The sequence below is a fragment of the Boleophthalmus pectinirostris genome, unplaced genomic scaffold (genome assembly GCF_026225935.1).
Source record: "Boleophthalmus pectinirostris isolate CB_2022bp ecotype Guang Dong unplaced genomic scaffold, ASM2622593v1 HiC_scaffold_1041, whole genome shotgun sequence".
NCBI lineage: Eukaryota > Metazoa > Chordata > Actinopteri > Gobiiformes > Gobiidae > Boleophthalmus > Boleophthalmus pectinirostris.
The window spans coordinates 1-25,000 of record NW_026570982.1 but is presented as its reverse complement, the minus strand read 5'-3'; the positions used below and the strand labels follow the sequence as shown (position 1 = coordinate 25,000).

Below are 25,000 nucleotides of genomic sequence, written 5' to 3'. Positions count from 1 at the left end.
TTGCATTACAAGAAAAACAATTAAAATGTCCCATTTTTACAAAGAAACTGTACACAGGATAATATTTAGTCCCAAAATATATTGTTCTACCTTTCATTTATTGAATGATAAGTCGATATAGTAATTATTGTGACAGGCCAAGGTTTTGCTGTGATTACCTTTCCTCCAGCCTGGCCTCGGACAGCAAAGCAGAACAGTGTGGACTCCTCTGCATTGCCCTCCATCTTGAACTGGGCAAAACTGGCAGCGTGGCCTTCAATTGGCTGAGAGACTTTTCTGTCTACAGAGTAAAGCTGCATGGCTCCAACCACACGATTTTGCTGAGGAGTGAACAAAGAAAAAAAATAATAACCATCTATAGAAAAACAGCAAACAAATCCGCAGTTTGTGAAAAAGTTCATTTTAAACATTGTTCGTTGCAGTGGTCCAGTTCTTGCTCACTTACTAATTGCATTTATGTGTTCATGAGCTCTTTTCACAACCAGAGTGGAGTTTTGCCATCACAGGAAAGCTAACAACAAAATCAGGTACAGGGTAAAATTTCAGTGCTTTACCTGTGCTGAGATACCAATTAACAGAAGCCATTTCTGCTTGGCGTCTGTGCGGTAGTTGATGATCTGACAGCCCGCGAGACTGGAGTGACGGTCGAAGACTTTGACGGGCTGAGAGTCACCCTCCATGCTCCAGTGGTACACGGCCGTGTCCGTCACCAGGGCAACTGTGTTCAGGGAAATCCACTTCCAGAAGGTCACATCATCTGTCATCGTGTGCGCCTTCATCTTACTCTTCATCTCAATGTTGAAGATCTGAAGAGTTTTGGCCGCTATGGGAATAAAAATACACAGTTTTCATTTTCTTTTGATAGTGGTATCTACAAACAGACAATAATAAAATGGAAAAGATTATGTTCAAGTAGAGGGAGAGAGAGATGATTTTTAAAAAGTAGCAGTCATGGTATAAAGTTCATCAAGCAATGGCACCATGACTGTCGGGCAGAGTGTGCCATACATGCGGTGTCGGAGGCGGTGAAGACTCAAGTGTACTGAGAAAACTGACATAAAAATTTCCTCTGGGGGATTATATCCAATTACCCAGATGCAGAACTATTCTTCTCCACTTGTGTGTGTACTATGTGTACTTAACATACTAAACATAGATGTACTCTCATATAAGACAAATTGTAAATATACTACTAGTTGTGTATCGTTTTCAATGTCTAAACCCAACGCAACATCTACTAATCTTTCAGAGGAAGAAAGGGCAGCAGCAACTAGAAGCAAGAAACAATCACCTTACAAAAAACCTACTGTCTTAGATGTCTTCAAAAGCACCAAGTTTGGACTGAAGTCCCTACAAGTACCAGCAGCAGTCCCACTGAGCAATTAACTCATATTTCACTAGTTCACACAAGTGCATGCCTGAACAGACTGAATCATGGCGATATACTCACCTAGATAATGTTTCATTAGTTTGGATTAACCAAGCAAGCTTATGCTTTATTACAGCGAGAATTGTTTGTTCATTGATCAATAAACATTTGATGAATGCAGACTGATTCAAAGCTGCCGCAGAATTTAATTTGTCAAAACAAAAGGCAAGTGTTGTAGTATACAGTGTATGTAAACCATTTTGTCCCTAATCCTTGTTAAATGTGATTGTGGCAGAAGTAACATGTGAGATGTAAAATGGTCAATTACTGCACAATGATGACAGGCAATTTTAAAATGTAAAATTACATGACATAAAATCCCTGTATAATTTTAGCCATTATTAAATCACTTGAACACACAATAAAACAATGAAATGCCAGCAAGCTTTTAAGTTGTGGAAGATAAACCCTGTTATTGAACAATCTGTCATTATGATTTTTCATATTATAATTACATTACATACAATATTGAATTGGCTCCTATTTTAACATTCATGCAATTAAGTCGGTTGTTTAATTTGATGAGGAAAGCTATTCCTCTTGCCAGATGTTTTTCCTAAACAGGGTTTTACTTCCACAATAACTGTAGTTAAATTTGAACTCACCGTCTGCAAACACATAAGAAAGCAGTAAAGAAAAAAAATACAGACAAAAACAAAAAACAACAGAAAGTCAAAGCATTCATGAATGCGCCACAATATACTTTAATATCTCTATAAAAATGTCTATAGGACATGCAGGTCAATAAAACTAGCACAGCAGGAATCTAGCTCAATGTGAATGACAAACAGATGCGTACAAGCTTTCAAAATATTACGTTTATTTTGTAGTTTTTTTTTTTTTAGCTAAATGTTACTTGAAAAAATGTAAACAATGACCCTTGCATGTTAAAAGGTGCACTACTCTACTTTTCTGGTGGTGGATCCACTACCTGCTTATCTCCATGGAAACGTTATTGCTTTGTCTAGAATGTTCCACAGTATAGATTAAACTTATCACAAGGGAGACAAGCAGGTTATAGCACTCCAGCTACATTACTACTCAGATCTGTGGAGAGTTGCCTCTATTTGCAGGAGGAATTTATGTATTTTTGAGCAATAGAAATACACATACTGAATAAATGCTAGATGGACATATATTAATAATAATAATATATAGTAATAATAATATTAATTACATACTATGGAACATCTCCATGAAAAGAAGCAGATAGCGTACCCTTCATCATACAAGTTGCACAGTGCACCTTTAAAATTAATCAATCTAACAGAAAATCCCGGTCAAAGTCAGTACATACCTTTGAGTGCAATGACCTTGCTGGCAGGGTTCATGATGGCGCTGTCGGCAGAGATGGGTCTGCGGATGGGGGTATTGGGGTCGGCCAAGTCAATGATAACCACCTGGGTCTGCTCACCCACCTTCTCCCGAACACAGATGAACTTGTCCGACTCCATGGTGAGGGTGCTGAAGCCAATGTTAGCTGGATTGATGCCCAGGTTTTGGAGCTTTAGAAAAAAAATAAAGACAAAAAGTGTTATTACAGTTCATCAAAAACTGTACAGTATGTAAATTAACTACTATTTTAACTGAAGTGATTTCAAAGAGAAATTATTATGCGTATTTTCAGGTATTTTTTATTATATTAAAACAAGATAATTATCACTTTTACACTTCACAAAATATTGGGGCTACTGAAGATTTTTAACCTTACTTGTCAATTTTGATTCATTCCCCCATTAAAACTGCTTTTGATATCAGGACAGTTCATTCATAACTATAAAAACACATACAGCCGGTGAAACATAAGCGTGGGACTTTGACCTCAGCTTTTACACAGCGTGACCAGGTGACGTGATCATATGAGTGACAGAGCAGAGCAGCCAGAGCAGTCAGAGGGGACAGGGAGGAGAGCTAACGCCTAGTATAACAGTACAGTCCAGAGAGGAAACTACTGCATTTTAACAACACATTTTGAGAAATAATGTCAGCCTTTAGTTCACATACTTTTATACAAACAAATCCCTCAATAAAGTATTATCACAGAGTTGTTTTGACTCCTAAACATGCCATATGCCGAAAGAAGAGGTTTGGTGACTCAAGAAGTGTGTGAATTAGGTGTTTTTGGTAAACACTACCAGTCAAATGTTTGGACTCAACCTCTCATTCAATGCTTTTTCTATGTTTACTACTCTCTTCATTTTATGTACATACAGAAGACATCAAATATCGGAAGCAAGATTTATATAATTATGTAGCAAAGAAAATAAAAGCCAATCCTCAAATTAGCCACCCTTGCTTCCTGCTCCATATATTTGATATCTTCTATGTAAATGTAGAAAGTAGTAAGAAAAAAAAAAAACGTGTCCACACTTTTGACAGGTAGTGTACCTTGTAAGTCTACTCAGTAAAATTGAGAACATATACACAGGGCTTTTCTAAAAACACCACCTTTTTAGTTTTATGTTTGACCCAACCATCTTAAAGCACAGTAGACAGCAAAAAGTTTGAAAAAGAACATCCTGCCTGCAGCACCGAACTCCTGACGCAGCATCCTCACTAAAGTGGACACAGTTGCACCAGAATCCAGGCTGCCGCACAAGTAGAAGAGCTGTAGCTCTTTAGTCGATTAATTGGTCAATAGTACCCTAATCGAAAAACATTTTTTTATGATAATAAAGAATTATATGCACCACGGCAGAAAGGAGAATGCATGCGGTTTACTACTATTACTTTTCATAGCTGCATAAACGTCTGTGAGCTGTGGTCTTGTATTTGTGTTAAATAATTGAAAACACTTTCATAGTTTGAGAAATTTGCCATGCTATGCCCCTTGCAGTCACCTAAAAGCATAACAACTGCATAGGGTATGCCTTTAGTTGATCAGCTAGAGGATGTCAATATTTACAAAACTCAATATCTCAGTGCTTTTGTTTTGTTTTTTGCAAGATCTTTTTTCAGTAGTTTTACTTATGGACAATACAATCAATATCTTGGCATGTCTTCAAACAAGCCTATGTAGTTTTTAATCCTCTACAGCCATAACAGGTGGCACTATACTAATCATTACCATATAAAATGAAGAACTGCGCTTCCTTTTGTTGCAGCAGCAGATCCATGTTATGAAGTAATCTGAGGGAAATGAAACTACTACATCTTCACAGGACCTTCTGGTGGTGATGTTGCAACTTCCCCGGTTTTGCAATCCAGATGTATTAACTACTTAAAATGATCACTTGCCAAAAGAATCTATGCAGTAAATCAGAATTATAATCAGGATTTCAATTATTGCTCTGTTAAATTACAGAAATGTTGTAATTGAAAATGCAATAATTGAAAATGCAATGAATGATCTTGTTAAAGGTCCTATATTTACACAAAATGGATTCTTCTGAGCTTTAAGTCATGTTATGATGCTGTTATCTCCTCAAAAACATACCTGGAGTTGTGTTTTGTTTCATTCACACATGTGAGTAATCATAGATCTACATCTCACAATGCTCTGCCTCACCTTGTGATGTCACGTAGTGGTAGTTTAAGTTAACAGCTACCCTTTACATTTAGTTCAAAAGATATTGGCAATTCCAAGGCTGAAATCATCCAAATGATTCTAGTGAAGGTGTGTGAAGTTTAATAATGCCTCCTGTAGTGCCTCATGACAACACAAGTTTGAACAAAGTGTTTGTTTCAGAGAAGAACTGAAACGAAACAACTCCAAGTATGTTTTTGAGGAAACATGCCACACAAAACAACCCCTCAAAACATGGATCAAAGATATTTTTCTATCCTACAGTGATGTTTAGGTGTCATTACAAATAACATATGGTCTCTAAATTCTCAACATCTAAAAAGTCATTGTTTTAACTAATTATGATTTCAATCATGAGCCAAATGTTGTCATTATAATTTTGTACAGTCTATTAGAAGTCAAATAAGTCACTTCCATTTAAAGTGAGTCATTGTGTTGTTAGGTAAACAGGGTTTGAGTTGGTCTGTATTTACTCCTTCTCAGATTCTGTTATAGTGTCCTAATCAGCACAAACCACAGCTCAACGAAATGTGTCCACCTTTTATCATTTAATGGCCACACCCTCTGCAGCCTTGGCCCACCCACATTCTTTCACTCTCACATACTTTGTTCTCAGCGGCTCTGGGTTAAATGTAAAGTTGCCAAGTCTGCTTCTATATAGCGACTTTGGACTTCTGTTTTGGGAAAGTTGCCTACACATTTTGAGACGGCTTGTATTTTTGGCTTGCTCCTCCTGAGAGCGACCTTCACTTTTTTAAGCTTTGGTTGACCTTAATAGAGCCAAATTATGACTGAAATACAAGATGTTAATATCTGTGACTGTACTGAACTCTCCACCTTCAAGAAATTGCTCAAAACCCATCTATTTAGAACTGCTTTCAACGTCTAAACTACTTTTAAATCATGTTTTTTTTTTTTATATATATATATATTTTACTTTAATTGTATTCTTTGTACAGCATATTTGAGTGTTTAGAAAAGCATTATATAAATAAAATGTATTATGAATATTTTAAATCTGTTAATGATGTAAATTATGCTACTAAATATTAACAGTCATTAGTGCTTATTCAGTGGCGACACATGTTTAACTACTTGCTTCTTTTGGGTTTTTAAAAATTATTTGACACAGACACATGATCCATAGCTAAGATAAAAAAAACTTAAAATACTGTAAATATATTAATCGCAAGTATTACAGTATACGTTGATTAAGTTTTTTTATTTTTGCGGGGGCTGGTGTTGCTTATTTTTGCGGGGGCTGGTGTTGCTTTTTTTCAAAAGCTGATTCACTTGTTTCTCTCTAAAAATCTGGTAACCCTGGTTAAACCTCTACCACAGAACAAGTGTAGCATGCACAAGAGGAAGTCACAGAAACTGGTTTTGTATCAAGCTTTCACATATGACATCACAGTAACAGAGGAAGTATTTACTACAGCAAACAATACAACAAAGTGAAGAAGGTTGTAAAGACACTGCTCCCTGTACAAATATTTGTTATAACTTCTATTCTTTCAGAGTAGGGCTGGTAAATGAATTGATTTTTAAATGAGATCAAGATGAGTCATTTCCAGCAACCAACGATCAGCTTGAGTCATTTTAATCAGCCAATCCTCGGTCAGAGAACGCATGTGCTTTGGAGCAGAGTTCAGAGTTCAATCTGACTTTTTGTGCTAAATGGGAGTTACTAAAAGTTTGTATCAACTCTGTTCAGGAAATGAATAGTGAAAAGGCAATTTGTTTTTATCAAGATAAAATAATATTAAAAATGGCGATCGGTCAAGGAGGGAAAAACTTTGTAATTTTGCCCATCCCTGTTTCAGCGCCAGGTTTCCCTCTTCCAAGACATCTGTGAACTCCCAAATCCTGGTACAAACCAGAAAACGTAGTAAGTAGCACACCCAAATAAAAGGACTACTCCTATTTTAACACCCAGACAGATGTTGCCTCAACTGTGTATGGGTCCAACACTCAAATTACATCAGAGAATAGGAATTTGTGTAAAAGCAGGTCAAACCAGTGGAGCCACAAACAATGTGGAAAATCACTTATTTATTCTGGCCCGTACTGGTCTGGTGCCTTTGAATTGAGACCAGCACAGACAAAGGTACTGGCTTCAGTGTCTTGGATTGTATACTATAGACCATTTAAGCAAGGGATGGTCCAATATGGATTTTATGAGTCAGTAATGCTATTCGTAATTGTTTTGCCATTATGGCCGATAACAACCATTTTCTCACCATTAATGAGTGAAACTTAAGACCTAATTTAACCCTCAGACATCACTTGTGTGTCTGTTGGTAGCAGTAGAGCGGGAATGCCTGAGTTTTTGCTGCTAGTCGCAATTACAAGTTTAAATGTGGATTTCTCTGGAATTATTGGTCCTAAATAAAGACTGACTGATTGAATATATCACCCATCCCTAGCTTAAAGGTGCATTGTGTAACTTTTCAGGTGGAGGGTCCGTCAAATGCCTTTCTTCATGAAGATGTTATTGCTTTGTCTGGAATGTTTCACAGTATGGTATTCAACTTTTTCCTCATGAAGACCAAACCAGATACAAATCAGATCACAGTCATGCCTGTTTTTCTACATATTTTTGAGTTATAAAACCATCTGAAGTTTAATAAATGTAAAGTAGAGCTGTTTAATGTCATGCTGTGGAACATGATCTAGGCTGTCAATGACATATCCATAGAAACAAGCAGGTTACGGACCCCCAGTCAAAAAGTTACATACACCTTTAAGCACAGCACCATTCCTGAACATCTGTTGGTTTAACTCCGTGCTCTTCCTTGGTCGGAAAGCATCTTGTGGCTCAGCAGAAAAAGTGCTCGGTGTGTCCCGGTAAAGTGGACAGTTCAAGGCAGTGCAGGGAAGGATGTGCAGTGTAATGTGCTGAGGCGTGCAACAGGAAACCAGGGACCCATTGTGTTTATGCTGGGACTGAAATAACAGGCTGGTCCAAGCACTGCCTCCTTCAAACCATGTGACTCCAGCAGGACATGTGACCTAGAGGGACACTGATAAAGAGTTGGGATGAAAGACACAGGCTTTGGTTCCCTCTGTTCCTTAAAGGGCCCATATTTCTGTTATAATGTAGGTTCCTCATCAAAAACAACCCCAGAGTTGTGTTTTGTTTCATTCACACGTGTTTAACACACAAACCCTGAATATTTATGCTAAGTTCTTTTTTTCAAATGGAAAACACTCTGCTCCACCTGGTGATGTCATGTGGTAATACAAGTGCTCCACTGTGTTTTTAAACTCCATACACCTTCACTAGAATCATTTGGATCATTTCAACCCTGGAATTGCCCTTCTCTAGTGAACAAAAGGAAAAAGGTAGTTGTAAACTTGAAACTACCACTTCATGACATCACAAGGTGGAGCATTTTGATCTATGGGGATGAAAGCTACTCAAACATGTGTGAATAAAACAAAATACAACTTTTTATGGAGGTGACAACATTATAACATGCCTTCACAATTTTGCGTAGTACAGGACCTTTGGGCTGCACAATATACTGCAATATTTAAATAAATCACAAACTGCAATTATATTTTATTATGATTATTTATGTTTTATGTGTTTGTATTGTGATTTTAATGTATTTATTATTCTGTATGTGTAAAGAACCTTTGTGTATGAATTGTACTCTACAAATAGACTTTCCTAGCCCCTGTATCTCACATTGCGCAATGTGCATGTCCACTATGTCCAACAAAATATCCAGTCTATTCAGAGAAAAAATTGTTTACCCTGAAGTTTAAATCTTAACCACTGTGAAATGCATGGGATTCTTGTTCATGCTTCAGGCTGCTCTCAGATATTACTGCTCCTGGACATGCTTAAACATATGTACTGCAAACTGAACTGATTTTAAAACATAATACGCAAATATAATCATAACTGCCATTTGATTTTTTTTTTTTCAAAATCATGCAGCTTGACTCCTAATCTCAAGTGTGGAACGCAGAATTCCCACTCTTCAGCATTTCTGTATCCTCATTCCCCACCAGTCAGTCACGAGGTGTCAGCTGGACCTGCCCCTACCCGGTTCAAAGTGCAGAGCGGAAATCTAACGCAGTATGACCCAATAAACATGCTTGCATCTGCTCCCGAGTGCGTAGTAAGATGTAATACTATATGTCATGTGCTCCAACTATAACAACTCATCAAATATGCAAGGACGTTCAGATCAGAGAGTGCAAACATTATGTAAGCGCACTGTGGCCTTCAAAGCTTCAGTAACATATATGTTCATCAGACATAATACCAACAAGTTCTGCCACAAACTGAAATTATGAAAAAGGAAATGTTGCAAGTAGTCCCCAAAACAACAGAGAATCCTTTGAAAAGCCCACTTAATTCCATGGTTAGGTCTTTGTCAAACACGAGGTAAAATCATATCAACATGGCTAATGACATTGACACTGAATTTTCTCACATTCTCCAAGTTTCTCACAACAGACAGAATACAGGCGTTTGACATGTGAAAAAGTCCTTACTACACTTGTTTGAATGGATGATGTATAAAATGCAAGCTCGGCACAATGATCAGGAGCACCTTGGCCAACCAAAGTAAAAAAGAATTTATGAGTCTGTTCAGCTATAAAAAACAAAAACTGTCTCATTTGTCAAAACTGTCACAAGACAAGGCATAAGATCATCATCATTCAAGTTCATTCAGAACATAAATATTGTGAAGAAAGACGCCTTAAGCACAGAACACAATAATAATAGGCCACAATATGGTCAATAAGGCGTGTACATTTTAAACGTTTATGAAACATATGCAGATCATGCATTAGTTATTGCGGTTTGACCTTGTATTGTGCAAATGACACAACTCTGAGAAAAAGAAAGGTTTTTTTTATTCCTAAGTAATATGACAGATAAAGCATATCCCCCACAAAATCTGTAGACTGTCACTATATGCACAATTAAACAGGTAAAAAAGAGACTTCTGTGTCCTCCACAGAGTGCATCAAGTGGAACTGTTTCTTAACTTGAGTGGCATGGTAGATCAAATAACGTGTAATAAGTTGGACTGAGAGACCAAAGTCTTATCATTTATTCATTGCATCTTGTAAGTCAGTATCTATGGTCACAGAGAGGACGTTGGGTACGTATTCACTTTCCTATTTTTCACACTTACATTCCTATGTAAGTGTGAAAAACAGGAAAGACTGTGGAAATATCAATATTGATGATAATACTGTTAATTTGTGCCATTTAAAACCAATATTGATCCTACAACCACTTTCAAGGTCTTTTCTAAACAAAGGAAGATGGTTTGAGGACCAACCCACAAACCACATGACTTCTACAACTGTCTCGCCAACGTGATATCTTTCGAATGCACAATGAACTATTAAAGCATGTCAAATCTGCACAAATACTGTAATTCTACTGCCTCTAAAGCCACATCATCCCACAGTCGAGACAGCTGACAAAACCCAAACATTAGTGACCCAGTAAGCAACAGTATTACTCGAAAGGAAGTGTCTAAAGCGGCACATGTTATGTGTTTGACGAAGTTTATAGACCGGAATATTGCACAATAACATATCTGGAATGGCAAAACTCAATACACAACTTAAACTTATAACGTGTTCATGTGAAACCGGGGAAGATGTGTGTGAATTAAAACTTCCAATACAAATTCAAAGACTGATCCCTTATCAGTATGAATGCCAAGTGCATTTAAATTACAATGGAGATAAAAGAAAGGCATTATGAGCAATAAAAGTGGTGAATTAAAAAAGTTAGCTGTCAGGCTAGATGCTAACTAAGATAAACGTCATCCACCCAACCAAGCCAGTTAGCATAGCCAGTAAAAGCTAACTTAGCTTGTTAGCTGCATTCACTACTATTAAAATGGACTTAAACCAAAAATCCTCCGCAGGGACACCCCAAACTCCTGTGAGGACTTACGGACTTGCCTAAAACACCCAACTATTCATTCATGCACAAACCTGCAGGTGCTCCTGGAAGCGAATAGGAAGGATTTGAGCCATGGCGGTGCCTCTCACTCTCCTCCGGTTTCTTCAAATGCTAACCCACTACTTCTTTCCTTCAGATACTAGCCGGGCCGTGAAGGAGTCGCTAATCTACAGTCTAAACTCTAAAATTGATTTAGTACGAGGTGTCAATCTGCTGTTACTTTCTATTTGTCCCTAGACTGTTTCCTTACGGCTACCCTTGGCTAGACTGGCTGCCACTACACCTCCCTGGACCTGCAATGGCGGTGGAGGCTGGACAAGGCAGAAAACATCCCGGAAATGGAAGTGAACTCAACCAGGCGGAGGAATACACACTTTTAAAACTAGATTATACCCAGAGTAAAACAAAATCAGTTAATTTAGCAGGTTGTGATTTATTCTTTTATGTAACTATTATGCAAAAAGTGTAAACAATAATAGTTTAGTAACCGTACAAATGAGTAGAAGTGGGACTATTTCTCTTGATTCGCCCTTTGATTTTTGCCACATCATTCGTCTTCGTAGAACAACGTCATTCCTACGCGGCGTGCACTTGTTCCTTTCAACCAATCATCAGCTCTTTTAATAAACCAGAGAATCTTAGGAATGGCACTGATGAAAATGCTTGAAAATAATTCTTTAGGTCTGCACATAGTTGCCTATAGCTCCTTTTGAGGTCTGCTATTCCAAGTAAGTGGATATTTACCTTTTTCGTTAAGGAAATTGCCTGTGTTTTTAAAGTAGGTTTGCCAACTAATGAATAAATCACAGAAAAGTTAGTCATGCAAATTACCCAAGGCCAGGATGCATTGGGTTGCAACAAAGCTGAAAGAAGATCAAGTTTGGGGAAGCTAGGAAGCAACAAAATATGCTGACACTCCAAAGGGAAATGAATCAATTATTTTGCAACAACTTTTACTGAAAGGAGCTTTGTCATTTATACTGAACTACTACTTTTTGCAACGGCCTTGTCATTTAGCCTGCATATAATGCTAGATTAATCATACAAAAAAACAACATTTAGTTCTGTGATACTGAGTTTTAGTTGCAATGTAAAGCTACCCACTATTTCCATAGGGTAGGGCAATATGTTAGGGTAGTTTTGCTCAAATCAGTGTCAATTGCTGGGGAGTCACCCCTTAAATTTTATTCAGATTTACAAAAACAGATGAGGTAAATGAACCAGCACATGTGGTGTTCTCTAAATCTAGTTTCGGCCTACGTCTCAAAATGAATGCAGAAAGAATCATCATTGGTTTTGCAGCCTAATATCACTGATCTGTCTAATCTTTCTCATGCAAAGTCTACTCAAGCCCCAGTTTGTTTGATGATCTTGTTTCCGAGGCGGTGAGAGTAGTGGGGGCCATCCTGAATGACCTATTCACGCTGTGGTTGCCATGGATTCAAAGGCCTATAAAACAGACACTTTGCTCAGAGAGGCTGTGTGCCATGATAAAAGGGCGGCCTTCGGGCTTTTTGCAAAGATATCACACAAACCAGTCAGAGCTCAGACTGACCACTGAAAAGCAGCCCTGGTTTTACAGAGTTATGGTCTGAGCAGGGCTGAAATGAGGGAAACAAATTTTAACTGTCACTTTAACTACAATGGTACTCATTACAGATTTGAGTTTCAACACTCACTCATGCTTTGGCAAGGACTTGGGTGCAGATGGGAACTCTGTCTCCTGATGAGCCAGTGATCTGTGATGACTTGGAGCAAACTGATGTTTGGACCTGAACCTCAAAACAAGACAGAAAAGCTTGTTGTATTAAGCCCTCTTTGCTGCTGTTATGCTTCATCGTATGAAATGAGGTCAGTTTGTTCATCTGACACAAAGGTGAGTGTTTTTGCATGTCAAATGTGGCATAAGAGATTCGGTTTTGAAAGTACAATTAAAAAGACTTAAGAATTTCAACAAGAGTGAAATAACAATGTATGAATAATCATTAATCTGGTTGGGAGTTTCATTCATAAGAATGGTCCAATCAACTAACAAGCAGTCTAAATGTTGCCATCTAGTGGACTCAACACATACAGTACTTGGTTTATTTTGCTTGTTTGCAGCCATAGTCGGCTGTTAAAAAAAACCCAAGGTTCAAAGTCAACGTTTTACCTACTTTAGAAACAATTTTGTCATTTCTACTTCTTCAATTTTTGACATAGTTTGTTAGTCATAGGTTATAACTATCCAAAATCCTCGTTGTGCACTTCCCACTTCCAGAATAAAGCTGCTAAAATGCTAGCGAAGTCAAACTAAGAATATAATTTTTTGCAAATAGGTGACACAGTTATGCTGATTGTGTCCCACAGATTAAACATTAATCCTGGAGCTCTGGGAGGAGTCTGTGCTTGCCTGGGCACTGAAGTGTTTTCATCTGCTCCACTGTCTGAGCCCTGAGACATGATGGGAGATATGGACAAGAGGACACTAACTGAAGGTATGAATTTCCTAGTTGCTAGTTTAAGCAATAGAGAAAAAAAGCTATATCTAGTGGTGTAAAGAGATCTGCAATTCTAGTAAATGTACAACTATAAAGTACAGTCAGATTTATTTTTTTTTAATTTTCATTTATTTATTTATTTATTGTTTATTTGAATAGGGACAGATACTCAAACATAAATTAACAATCCAGTAATCTAATGCAGGTATCACAGCCAATAGTAAAGTCAAGTAGTACTGCTGCCAAAATTTTACTTAAGTAAAAGTAGGATGTACGTCGTACACATACAAAGTACTACTCAAAGTATTGGTTGCTTTTGAACAGATTTTAGTATTTTATACAAATTAAACAGTTTAAAGCTGAACTGAGTCATTTAAAGAACAATCCGCATCTTATACATTATGAGTTCTGGCTAATCAGAGCAGGTGTTGCTGTTGTGTGTGTTTGTAAGTTTAAATAGAAGCAGAGACAGAGATGGATCGGACCGGTTTGGACTGTACAGTACTCATATTATTCAAATTTTACTCAATTGCAAGTATAAGTTTAAAAATGTAATTTAAAAAAAAGAACAATTACCCCCAAAATCTACTCAGTTACAGTAATGTGAGTATTTGTAATTAGTTATTTTCCACCCCATTCTATATCTTTTTTAATGTTAAAGGTTATTAATTAAGACAAATCAAGTGTAATTAATGTCATTGCTAAGAATGTCATTGAACATAAATATATCTTGCACGTATTAAATCACCGATTTATTACTGAAAAATACATAAAAAGCATGCAGTCTTACTGTGAGCGGGGTTGCATCTTCATAGAGCGGACCTGTAACTTAATTGGCTCGGTGAAGTCACTGCTTGTATCCATAGGTAAGTTTAATGCAATGCTACCTTTCAGATAAAGTAACATCACCATGGAGACAAGCAGATGGCAGACCTCCCCACCCCTTCACACCTGAAAAGTTACATAGTGCACCTTTAATTAAAGTGTAAAACTATAGTAGAATGTGCTGTCTCTATGGGTTCTACAAGCATTACTGAGGTGAAAGTCAAACAGGGGCCCATTAGCTGGTCTAAACTGCTCAGAACAGACTGACTGAGAGAAGAACTGCCTGGATAGAAGGGAATGTTACCCAAGTGTAGTACAGTTGTCCTTGCTTAGTGCACCCAGAGCAAACAACATGTGGATATATTGTGACAGTGAAGCAAGGACTCTGCTGTTTAGTTAAAAAAGACCTTCAAACATCAATAATTCTTATTCTGTTCTCACATTACAGATAGCAGGATTGTGTATTATTTTGTAATGACACTAAATACTGGAGATCAAGGACCAAAATGTTCATTGACAACAATATTCAGTAAACATGCTTTGGGTCTGATAGAGGGTAAGAGAGAAGTTGGGGGAAAATCTGTTCTTGTCTATTTCATGATCCAGTTTACCAAGGTTTAGCCATACACTGCATCTTTTTCTCCATGAGCCAATTCATTATCGGCTTGATGATTTTAGTTTGTTATAGCATAGATAATTTCTCATAATAAATACTGAGCAACTTGGTCCTCAATTTGTTTTTGAGTTTAAATATTTAGTTGTTTTCTTACTGGAGATTCAAATCTTTGTTATCACATATTCGCTAGAAGTAGACAGGACAAAGACTAAAACTAATCAGTCGTGGTCAAACCCAGTTTTATGAGTGACATAAACTGATACTGCATGTCAAGGTTTCAAAAGTGCCTGTTGCTGTAGTCACAGTTTAGTTGTATTTCAGACTCAGGGCAATGCTCATCTATGCAAGTTTAACCATAGCATAAAAACAGTTTATATAGCAATTTTAACTGCTTCGTTCACAGATTATGTGGGAGTGTGTATGACTTTGGTCTTTTCTGTATACAGGTATTTTGGACAAAGACTTCACAGGGTAAGCATTTCACTGACCACCAATTTCAGTTGTAGTAATTTGCTGTGAAACAATGTCATTAATGCTGCTTTGGTATGACTTTCGATCTTTAGCACTGATTACATATGTCCTGCTTATTATGATACATTATTTCGTTTTTTTATTATACAGTGCACTGCCGTCCTTTCTTTGTTGACACGATTATTTTATTAACTTTTGAAATAGAAAATTCACATTTAACCCAAAGGAGGGAATAGATAATCCGATCATGGTCATCACAGATGACACAGGTACCTGCTCTGAGCTATTCTATAGTACCCCTTCTTTCAATCTCATATTTATGTATTCTACATCTCTTGTCAGACTCAGGGCCTCCGCGCCCACGCCTGTGTGTTCTCAAACGAGAGCAGGGTGAGTCTTATGGCTTCAACCTCCGAGCAGAGAAGGGGCGACCCGGCCACATCATCAGAAGCATTGCGTCCGGAGGGATCGCTGAGCGCAGTGGGCTCATGGATGGAGACAGACTTCTGGAGGTTAACGGCTGCTTTGTGGATGATATTTCGCACCAGGAAGTGAGAAATACATTATACAAATGTGTCAGAGTTTACCAGAACAAAAGCTGAACTCTATTTTGGTTTTGAATAGGTTTCAAGGAGGATAAATGTAAGTGGAAATCAAATTTCTGTATTAGTGTTGAGTGGAGATCAATATGAACAGGCCAAGTCTGAAGCTCATGACCTCAGAAATGTCGCTGTGGTTACCAAATGTGAAAGCGTTAAACCTCCAAGACTCTGTCACATCAAAAAAAACTCCACATCTGGTCTGGGAATTGGCTTTACTGCTGTCGAAGGTATTTGTAATCACATGATTAATGATTAATACTTAATTACAGTATAATTAATCTCCCTTTGTTTTTAGGGCAGAAGGGCCATTTCACTGTGAACCTGGTACCTGGAGGAGCAGCAGAAAAGGCTGGTGTGTACAAAGGAGATCGACTGGTCTGGATGAATGGGGGAAATGTAGAAGATCTAACACACTCTGCCTTAACCAAGATGGTACGAATTATACATCACTATTACCTTGGCTGAACAATAACCTTTATTTTTATTATTGCAGCTGAAAAAAAGTGGCAGTCAGGTCACTATTCTGGTGGTTGATGCTGAGAGTGAGAAATACTACAACTCGCAGCGGTTACCCATCCTCCCAGCTATGGCTACACCACATAATCTTCCATTTAAAGCCAGGAAATTCCACCTGGTGCAAGATAAAAATGGCTATGGCTTTATACTGCGCCTTGAAAAGTCCCCATCGGGCCGTACTGGTAAGATCATAGCAGGTGTTTATTCTTTAACTCTATAATTTAGTCTATGATTAACTATGATTGTGTAGTGAACAAGCTGATTTTCTAGCTCATGTTTTACGTGAGATGGACCACGGTGGGCCAGCTGAGAAGGCAGGGGTGCGAGATGGAGAACTGCTCTTAGAAGTGAATGAAGAATCAGTGATGTCTCTGAAACATGAGGAGATCGTAGACAGAGTCAGGCAGAGTGGACAAGAAGTCACTATTACCACGATTACACCCAAAGGACTGGACTTTTACACCATGGTAGGCTGTTGGATCACATTATATCTTTCTAGTTGGATCACATTGTATCTTTCTAGTTATAGAAATTAATGATTGTTTTAGTTAGCTTTTTTTTTAGGTTAGTTGGCTTGTCAAATAATTATTTCTATTGTACACTAAGATTTTTTCTTTTTAAACGAAATAAATTTTAACTTTGCTGGCTGAAGTCTTCTAGACAGAGAATATTTACAAGTAAACTGTATTAGTAATTTTAAAAATCAATGATTTTGATTTAATAATGTTGCTGTCTTTGTTATTAAAGGGCTCATATTAGCGCTATTTTCTGATCTATGTGATAATGTTGTTTCCTCATCAAAAACATATCCAGAGTTGTGTTTTCTTTTCCATACTTACATGTTTAAAACATAAAACCTGCATATTTAGGTAGTGTTTTTCTCTAAAACTAATGTATACAGGCTAATAATAATGGGTTACTCATACATATTTGAATTGAAACTAAACACAACTCCAGGGATGTTTTTGATTAGGTTACAACACCATGCAGAGTCAAGAGTCAATTTTGCTTAATATAGGACTATAGCCCTATGTGGTAATTTCTGATGTATTAAAATGTCATTAACTGATATGAGCTAATCATTTTTCTACAGCTGGGTCTATCGCCTTTGCTTTTCTGTGAAGAGGTTAAAGAACAAGATAGCAGTGTGCCAGCCACTTTGATAAATGAAGAAGAAGAAAACACTTGCAAGCCCAGATTCTGCACTGTCCAAAAAGGATCTCTGGGTTTTGGCTTTAACGTCAGCTCTGTTCCACATATGTCTGGAAATTTCATCAGCCAGGTTAACACATGTTTTATTGTTGAATGAATCATTTATTTTTTCTGATCACATAGTAGTCCCTTCATGAGTCCAAATTTTGAAGCATGATATATTGGTACAGAGATACTATGATAAACAATAATATTGAAACTACTTTATTAATAACAGTAACGCAAGATAATCCCAGTAACCATTTTTAAATAGACAGTATCATTCAAAAGACCTGAGCTGTAACAAATAACCAAATTAACCAATCATTAGCCATAGACATATTCAACTTTTTACAGTTCAAATCTTATTGTAATACAACAAAAGTACTCCAATTCTCTGCAGTTTTACAAAGAAAATGTACACACAATGTCTGGTTTAAGACCACCTAAACATTGTAAAAACAAGAAGAAAGACAAGAGATTAATGAGGATTTACTCGCGAGGAGGATGGACAGAGAGTGCGATCAGATACAGCAGTCTCCACCCGCTAACACACAATAAATACTGAGCCCTGAAATATATTGCTCCAGCTTTAATATATAGAAGGATAAGTCGATATAGTGATTATCGTGACAGACCTAGTATATGGTGTATCATAGAATTTGTGTTTTATATGTTTAGGTTGTAGACGGTGGTCCAGGGCATAAAGCAGGACTACGTGAAGGGGATTTGATGTTGGAGGTTAATGGACACAATGTGGAAAAGAAAAGTTTGGACGATGTAATTATTCTAATGAAAGAAGGCACATCTTTATCATTGCGAGTTGTACAGAAACTTGACCACCAACAGCCAGCACCTGAGCCTTGTTCCAGTCAGGTAATATAAAGATTAAAATTAAAGTTAATTAATAATGTGTTTTCTAATGTTCATAAACTGATAAGGATACATTTTGTCATTTGGCAGGAGGAAGGCAATACAGATGAGATAACATATTTGTGAATGAAAGTTTACAAAGGTTACCAAGGGTGCAATTGAGAATATGCTTTGCTGATATGTTGTTTTAGTGAAAAAGTAGCTGTATTTTTATGAAATATAAATCACCTAATTAAGTTTGCACTCTTGAATTAAAACTGTTCAAACACAATGTTTATTATCTGTATATAATAATAGGCAGTTATTCATAATAGACTTATAATATTTTTCACTTGGTTAAATAAAGGTTAATAAATACATATATTATTATTAGCTGGTATTATAATATATAATATGTGTAAGTGTTTTCATTTTAGTTATGTGGGCCCAAATAATGTTAGACTATATGCAGGCCTATACTCCAGACACATGGAATATTGTAAATACTAGGCTTTATTGCAAATGATTGATCATGTTTATTTGAATGAAATAAAATATGTCGTTGATTTATTGCGTTTTAGTGCATGATGTTCTGGACATTATCATAATAGTCCTGTGTGTTATGAATAGCTTTGGATTCTACTGCTCTCTGTTGGTTTTAGACATAGTGAAAATCTATTTTATTCCAGCATTTAAACATACAAATATTAGGATAGTTTTGCAAATAATAAATACAGCCAACAATCTTAATAGACGTTTTCATTGGATAAATCACCATTGCATTTTGCCCGTGTGAGACAGAAACAGCACGTTCAGTCCAGTTGCTTTTATTAGTACAGGCAGTATCACGGTCGCCCCCGGGTCCTTCTGCTGGTGGAGGTGACATTCAGGCTAACACCAGCGACACAGCGGCACACGGATCTTCACCATGGCACAAGCAGCGCAAAAACTGGTCGCTAAAATACCAACTCTACTCAGCGGTAAGTTACTTATGTCTTTATATTTTGAGCCAGATGTAAATTGCACAGTAAATAACAGAAGTAAAAGGTGTTTGTTGTGCGGCTAGCTAATGTAGCTAGTGCTGCTGTTAGCTAATGGCTACTATCCTTGATTGATTCAGTTGATTGTTTTGTTTATAGCAATGCAGATTGGCTACAGATTATAAAGCACATATGTCTGACAAATTCACATCTTATCAAACTCAAATAAGAACGTGGTAAATGTATATAACCTAACGCTTTTTTTTTTTTCTTTTAGCCGCTGTCACTTACTCCAAACCTCGACTTGCCACCTTTTGGTATTACGCCCGTGTGGAACTTGTCCCCCCATCTCCTGGTGAGATCCCCAAAGCCATCGAAGGGGCAACCAACCTCATCAAGGGTTTCCAATCAGGACGTCTGGGTCAGCTCACAGTTAGGGTATGTACATTATATGCAGAAATGTTGTCACATTACATAATCACGCACTGACTCTCTCATTTTTGTGGCCCACAGGACGCCTGCAGAAATGGACTGGTGGCTACGGAGGTGCTGATGTGGTTCTACATTGGAGAGTGCATCGGCAAAGGGGGGATTGTTGGCTATGATGTTTGAAGTCTGGACTGTTTATTTTTCTCTTGTGAGCGTTTTAGGCTCAAATTCCGTTAATCCTGGGAATCAATAAATATATATGTTAAATTAAACGTTTTATGGCCACTTTGTGTTTTCTTATGCTTTTTTTTTGACAACATTAACATTGAACATCACAGAGCCTGTTTAGCTGTTTAGACAGGGCTGCAGATTCAGAATTGTAATCTAAGGACTTGTTTCTTTATTACAAATGTATTTGATAAGATTCCTTTGAGTCCAGAGAGTGGTGCTGAAAGGATGTGTTTTCTGGAAAATTTAGGCACGAACTGTTCTTAACAAGATTCTTTTCATGTCTCTCCAGCAGGGGGCAGTCTGCTCATTTGTAATTTTACACTCCTGGGACCATATCTAGTAAAAACTGCTTAGACACAGACTACATTATTCCACTTCTTTATTTTTGAACTTTGAAAATTTTTGTTACAAAACATTTCAAAACAAGCAAGCCTTCATAGGTAAACAAATTAAATAATGGTTAGTTCAAGTAGGAAAAAAACTCAAACCATCTGAACTGCTACACTGTAAATATAAATTGGAATGCAGTGGGAACAGATGAGTCTTGAGAGTACTTGAATAAACAGTGACTGGTCATACTACACCCTTTTTATGATCAAAAGGGCAGGTGTCAGCCAATGCTTAAGGATAATTACAATTTTATATTATGTGTCTTAAATATGGTTCTGAAAATGTGATTTGAAAATACAAACTTAGATACAGTGACAAAGTTAAAACGGTATACAGGTATATACATAATAAAATAAAATTTGAAAAATGAATGATGGTTCAGTTTCAGTAAAATACTTTTCTATAGCATTGTCTGTTGTCATATTGGTATAAACACATTTGGCATAACTGATATAATATTTAAATATGTATAAGTTCTTATTTGACACTACAAATCTTCACAGAAGTTCCAACGCCAAAGCCTGGGTAGACTGGCTCCACAAAGTTGGCTTCAAACCTGTGCAGGAGGGTCATGCTGCTGCCAATGGCGTAGAAGGCCAGTACCCCGGCTGTGTGGTCCAGATACACACCTATCCTGGGAGAATGAGGGCCACTGACTGCCTTGTCCACTCTGTTGTGCCAGGCAGAGTAACCCGAGTCAGAGCAGAGCAGACTCCAGGACTTGTCATTGTATCCCAGGAGACACAGTGAGCCTTTCCCTTTACGGCTGATGGATTTGTAGGCCACGCCGATGGAGAACTCCCCGCTCCACTCTATCTCCCAGTAGAAGCGGCCTCCGGATAGGGCCTCTCTGCATAGCACTTGAGCAAAGCTGTCAAATCTCTCTGGGGTGTCTGCGTAAGCCTGGTGGTCTCTAGTGCGAATTACTTTTCTACTGCTGTCAGAGATGTGTAGCTCTTTGTATGCAGTGTTTGGATCCAGTTTCAGTTGGCAAAAATCTAAAAAGAACAAATAAGATCAATTAAACAGGCTAAAATGCATACTTGTTCTTATGAAATTAAGCTACTTACATTTTATAAAGTCTCCTCTGCTTTTGGGCTCTGGAGCTATGGGTAGGCTGTCCACTGTTATGATTTCTTTGGCTGGGAATAAAAAACACTGTGTTATCATGACCATACTCCCTCTGTTCTTCTATTATTTATTATCATGATGTCACACTACTCCCTTCAAACAATTTCAAACAATTTCCCCATTAGCCAGCCAAATATTTATGAAAAACACCTGATAACTCACCTCTGCTCCTTCTGTCCAGTGTTCTGCTTTCTGTGGTGTAGACAGGGACTTCATTCACTGTAAGACGTATAATTAGCAACAATTAGCTTCTTTTGTTAGAATACAATACATTTTTAGACGCTATTGTAAGCTGTTTTGGTCAGACCTGACTTAGAGATCTTCAGTAGCTCTTCTCTGCCAAACTCCTCCAGACGCTCCTTGATCTCAGCCACAGCCTTTCTGACTGTGCCAAAGGAGAAGTCTGGGTTTACTGACACTCTTGGTATGAAGCCATCATCAGTCGGGGTGCAAAGGTAGTTGAAATTCTATTGAAAAATAAGACAGTGGTGAATATTGCAACATCAGAAATGCATTTCTTCTGTGGATTCTTAAAGGTGCACTGTATAACTTTACTAATGGGGACTGCGCCACTGGCATGCCCTAATATATGGCATTAAACATCTCTGCATTTAATCAATTTAAGATGTTTGTATTGCTAAAATAGATCTTGAAAAACATGGATGTTTGCTGTGAATTGTCTTGACTCTCCACAGACCTTGCCTGTAACTTACTTAACGTGGTGGCATCACCTTTTTGTCTCCTAATGCCATACTTTGGAACATTCTAGACAAAAGCACTAACATCTCTAAGGAGACAAGCCAGTGGCAGACTCCCTCATAAAAATGACATGGCACCTTTAATCCTAGTGGTCACGTGATACCTGTAGAAAGTGTATGTGGTCCTCTGTGCTGTAAAGCTGCTTAAGTCCAGTTTCCTTCTTCTTGAGCTCATCGATCTCCTGCTCCAGTCTCTCTATCAAAGCCTCGGCCTGGTTAAACGCTGCCTTTTCGTTGATACCGATCAGTTTGGTGACCTCTGACCTCATCCTCTCAATCGAGCGAATCATGTCCTCGAACATTTTCTGGCTTTCCACCATGGCCCTCTGCGCCGAGTTCTGTACAGGAAATCCAGGATGTTAGTCTCACACACGATAAGCATCTGACGTCACAAAACATTTATGTTTCTAAGAAATGTGTCTATGATAAGGTACTCTGCCTTACTTTTAGAGAATCTACAGCAGTCTTCAGTTCTTCCAGTTCCTTCACTCGCTCCTGGCATTTTTGCTTAATCTCAGCTTGGGAGATGCCCAAAAGTTTCTGTAAAAAAAACAACATTACTTGCACCTGCTTTGAACATTCATCAAAAGCTATCAAAGCAAACAATGGGAGCTTTCATGTATTCACATTGGGTTGTTTCCCTACGAAATCTTAAAACATTTATCAGGTGTGGCTCTTGTTTTTGCTTCACTGTATGAAACTTGTATAAGACTTAACATTCTTTCCCATCAAAGAATATCCAGAGGGGCCCTTTGCCATGTTTAATAAACCCCACTCCTTAATACGCTCAGAGAAGGGGGGGGCCGAAAAATCTCCAATGGCATTTCGGTCATTTCAGGAATGTGAATCTTCTGCTGTCTGACTTTTAAAAAGATGTTTCAAGGTGCACACTGCGGTGACAACCCCAATAGAGGGCTTTTCTAATTCAGCTTTTTACTCAAGCCCACCAACCCATTCTTCAAGATAAGCTTGAGGAATGTTGGGAATCTAGGGAGGGGGGATGATGAACATGAGAGGGGGGAGGGTCCGCGGGGGAGAGAGAGCAAATGCGATGTGTTGGAGAGGCAGGTTGTAAATCTCCGGATGAGAGAAACCAGACGCAAAGTGTAGCAGGGGAAACAAACTGACAAACTGGTGAATTATTAGTCCAGTGCACCTTAAAAACCCCTTAGCCCATATATCTGGATGCCATAAATGCACCCTCCCACCTGGTTACTCATCCACTGTAAACCTGACAATGTTGCGTAGCTGAAACTGTCTTATCTCATTTGGCTTTACAGTCATTGTTCCATCACTTGAGTATGTATGCCTGTAATGTAAGTTATGTGACTGCTACATGATCATGTGCTTTTGAAGGTCTTGACTCCCTGACGCAGGATCACTTGAGTCACAGGCCCACTCCCACAGGTGGGAACCAACACAGAACACCGAAGGAGAGGAAGTTTCAGTATATCTCTCCCACAGCTGGAAAAACACATTCTCTGAAAAGCAGCTTTGATAAGTGTAAGTCACTCCCCCAGCTTTGAAACAGCTAATCAGAAAGCTGGATTTATTTTGGCGGTGAAAGCCTGCCAGGGGGAGTAGATAGCATGGGTGAAAAGGGGCAAAGTACAATCACTATTAGTGTTACAGGGGCAGTAGTTTTGAAAAACAACTTGCTTTCACTCTGGTAATTAAGGCTGTTTAACAATTGTATGTTTACCTAAAGAGCCAGACACACAAACAGCCAAAGGTAAGAACCCAGTCACACAAAATCCCTCTATTATAGACCAATACAACCATTAAAACTATAAGTAAAAGAATAGTTACCTGTTTCTCTCCCCTCTCAGCCTCAGCTGATACTATGTCATGGCCTCGGTGCTCGCTGACAGTGCACAGGGCACAGATGCACATTTGGTCCGTCCGGCAGAACAGCTCCAGGGACTTCTGGTGCTGAGGGCAGATCTTCCGGTCCAGATTCCCCAGCTCGTCCACCAGCTTGTGCCTCTTGAAAGTGGCAGACTCATAGTGAGGTTTCAGGTGCTTCTCACAGTAAGAAGCCAGACAGTTCAAACAGGACTTCACTGCCTTTAGTTTCTTTCCAGAGCAAAAATCACATGGGACATCAGTTGGACCTGCTACACCGTTCGCCGGTGTAGAGTTGACATTTAGGTTGAGTCCACTCTTCTTGATCTTCTCAGCCACCATGGTCAGAGTGGCGTTGGGCCGCAGAACAGGCCTCTGAGTGAATGTGATCTTACACTGTGGACAGATGTAAATCCCTGTGTAGTCTGCTTCATTCCAGTAGCCGCTGATGCAGTCCATACAAAAACTGTGCCCACAGGGGATAGCCACAGGGTCCCGCAGCAGGTTGAGACACAGAGAGCAGCTGAAGTAATCTGGAGACGTGTGGTCAGCCATTGTGGTGGTCAACTCCCAACTGGGGCAGACCTGTGGGAAAGCAGTAATGAAGCAGATAGAGGATTTCGTCTAGTGCGCCTGGGAGCCCGCCTTCTCGAGTGTGGTACAGCCTGCCACAGACAGGACCTACTTGTATTTCTGAATTCCAGAGGTTATTGATTGAAAGCAGACAAGGTCCTCCCCTTCTGCTGTGAGTGTACCGAGCCCTGCCCAGTTCAGATAA

General features: G+C 38.4%; 4 protein-coding genes across 6 annotated transcripts; 2 read left to right on the top strand and 2 right to left on the bottom strand.

Moving 5' to 3' along the window:
* Positions 1-158: 158 nt before the first annotated feature.
* LOC129411541 (clathrin heavy chain 1-like) lies at positions 159-11,229 on the bottom strand (the record flags this gene model as incomplete). Its single annotated transcript, XM_055162708.1, has 4 exons — positions 10,938-11,229; positions 2,727-2,934; positions 555-823; positions 159-320 (listed from the first exon to the last, which is right to left on the bottom strand). Coding segments are annotated over exons 1-4 (681 nt in total), but the record flags the coding sequence as incomplete, so codon positions are not given.
* Positions 11,230-11,519: 290 nt separating this feature from the next.
* LOC110165042 (Na(+)/H(+) exchange regulatory cofactor NHE-RF3-like) lies at positions 11,520-18,900 on the top strand. Of its 3 annotated transcripts, none has more exons than XM_055162714.1 (13): positions 11,520-11,633; positions 12,565-12,756; positions 13,255-13,382; positions 15,273-15,297; positions 15,502-15,566; positions 15,640-15,848; positions 15,922-16,126; positions 16,195-16,331; positions 16,393-16,612; positions 16,686-16,882; positions 17,509-17,697; positions 18,288-18,482; positions 18,570-18,900. In XM_055162714.1, the coding sequence occupies exons 3-13, from the start codon at positions 13,346-13,348 to the stop codon at positions 18,603-18,605; spliced, it is 1,515 nt and encodes a 504-aa protein (XP_055018689.1). In that variant the 5' UTR covers positions 11,520-11,633; positions 12,565-12,756; positions 13,255-13,345; the 3' UTR covers positions 18,606-18,900. The 3 variants fall into 3 exon arrangements, with proteins under 3 accessions (XP_055018689.1, XP_055018693.1, XP_055018697.1); XM_055162718.1 differs by having other exon boundaries at positions 12,565-12,781; positions 16,393-16,597; XM_055162722.1 differs by lacking the exons at positions 11,520-11,633; positions 12,565-12,756; positions 13,255-13,382 and having other exon boundaries at positions 15,687-15,848.
* Positions 18,901-19,278: 378 nt separating this feature from the next.
* atp5mg (ATP synthase membrane subunit g) lies at positions 19,279-20,139 on the top strand. Its single transcript, XM_020930310.2, has 3 exons — positions 19,279-19,438; positions 19,716-19,876; positions 19,952-20,139. The coding sequence occupies exons 1-3, from the start codon at positions 19,387-19,389 to the stop codon at positions 20,048-20,050; spliced, it is 312 nt and encodes a 103-aa protein (XP_020785969.1). The 5' UTR covers positions 19,279-19,386; the 3' UTR covers positions 20,051-20,139.
* Positions 20,140-20,472: 333 nt separating this feature from the next.
* Positions 20,473-24,943, bottom strand: ftr82 (finTRIM family, member 82). Its single transcript, XM_020930325.2, has 7 exons — positions 24,187-24,943; positions 22,822-22,917; positions 22,482-22,715; positions 21,927-22,086; positions 21,782-21,838; positions 21,559-21,630; positions 20,473-21,486 (listed from the first exon to the last, which is right to left on the bottom strand). The coding sequence occupies exons 1-7, from the start codon at positions 24,775-24,777 to the stop codon at positions 20,966-20,968; spliced, it is 1,731 nt and encodes a 576-aa protein (XP_020785984.1). The 5' UTR covers positions 24,778-24,943; the 3' UTR covers positions 20,473-20,965.
* Positions 24,944-25,000: the final 57 nt, after the last annotated feature.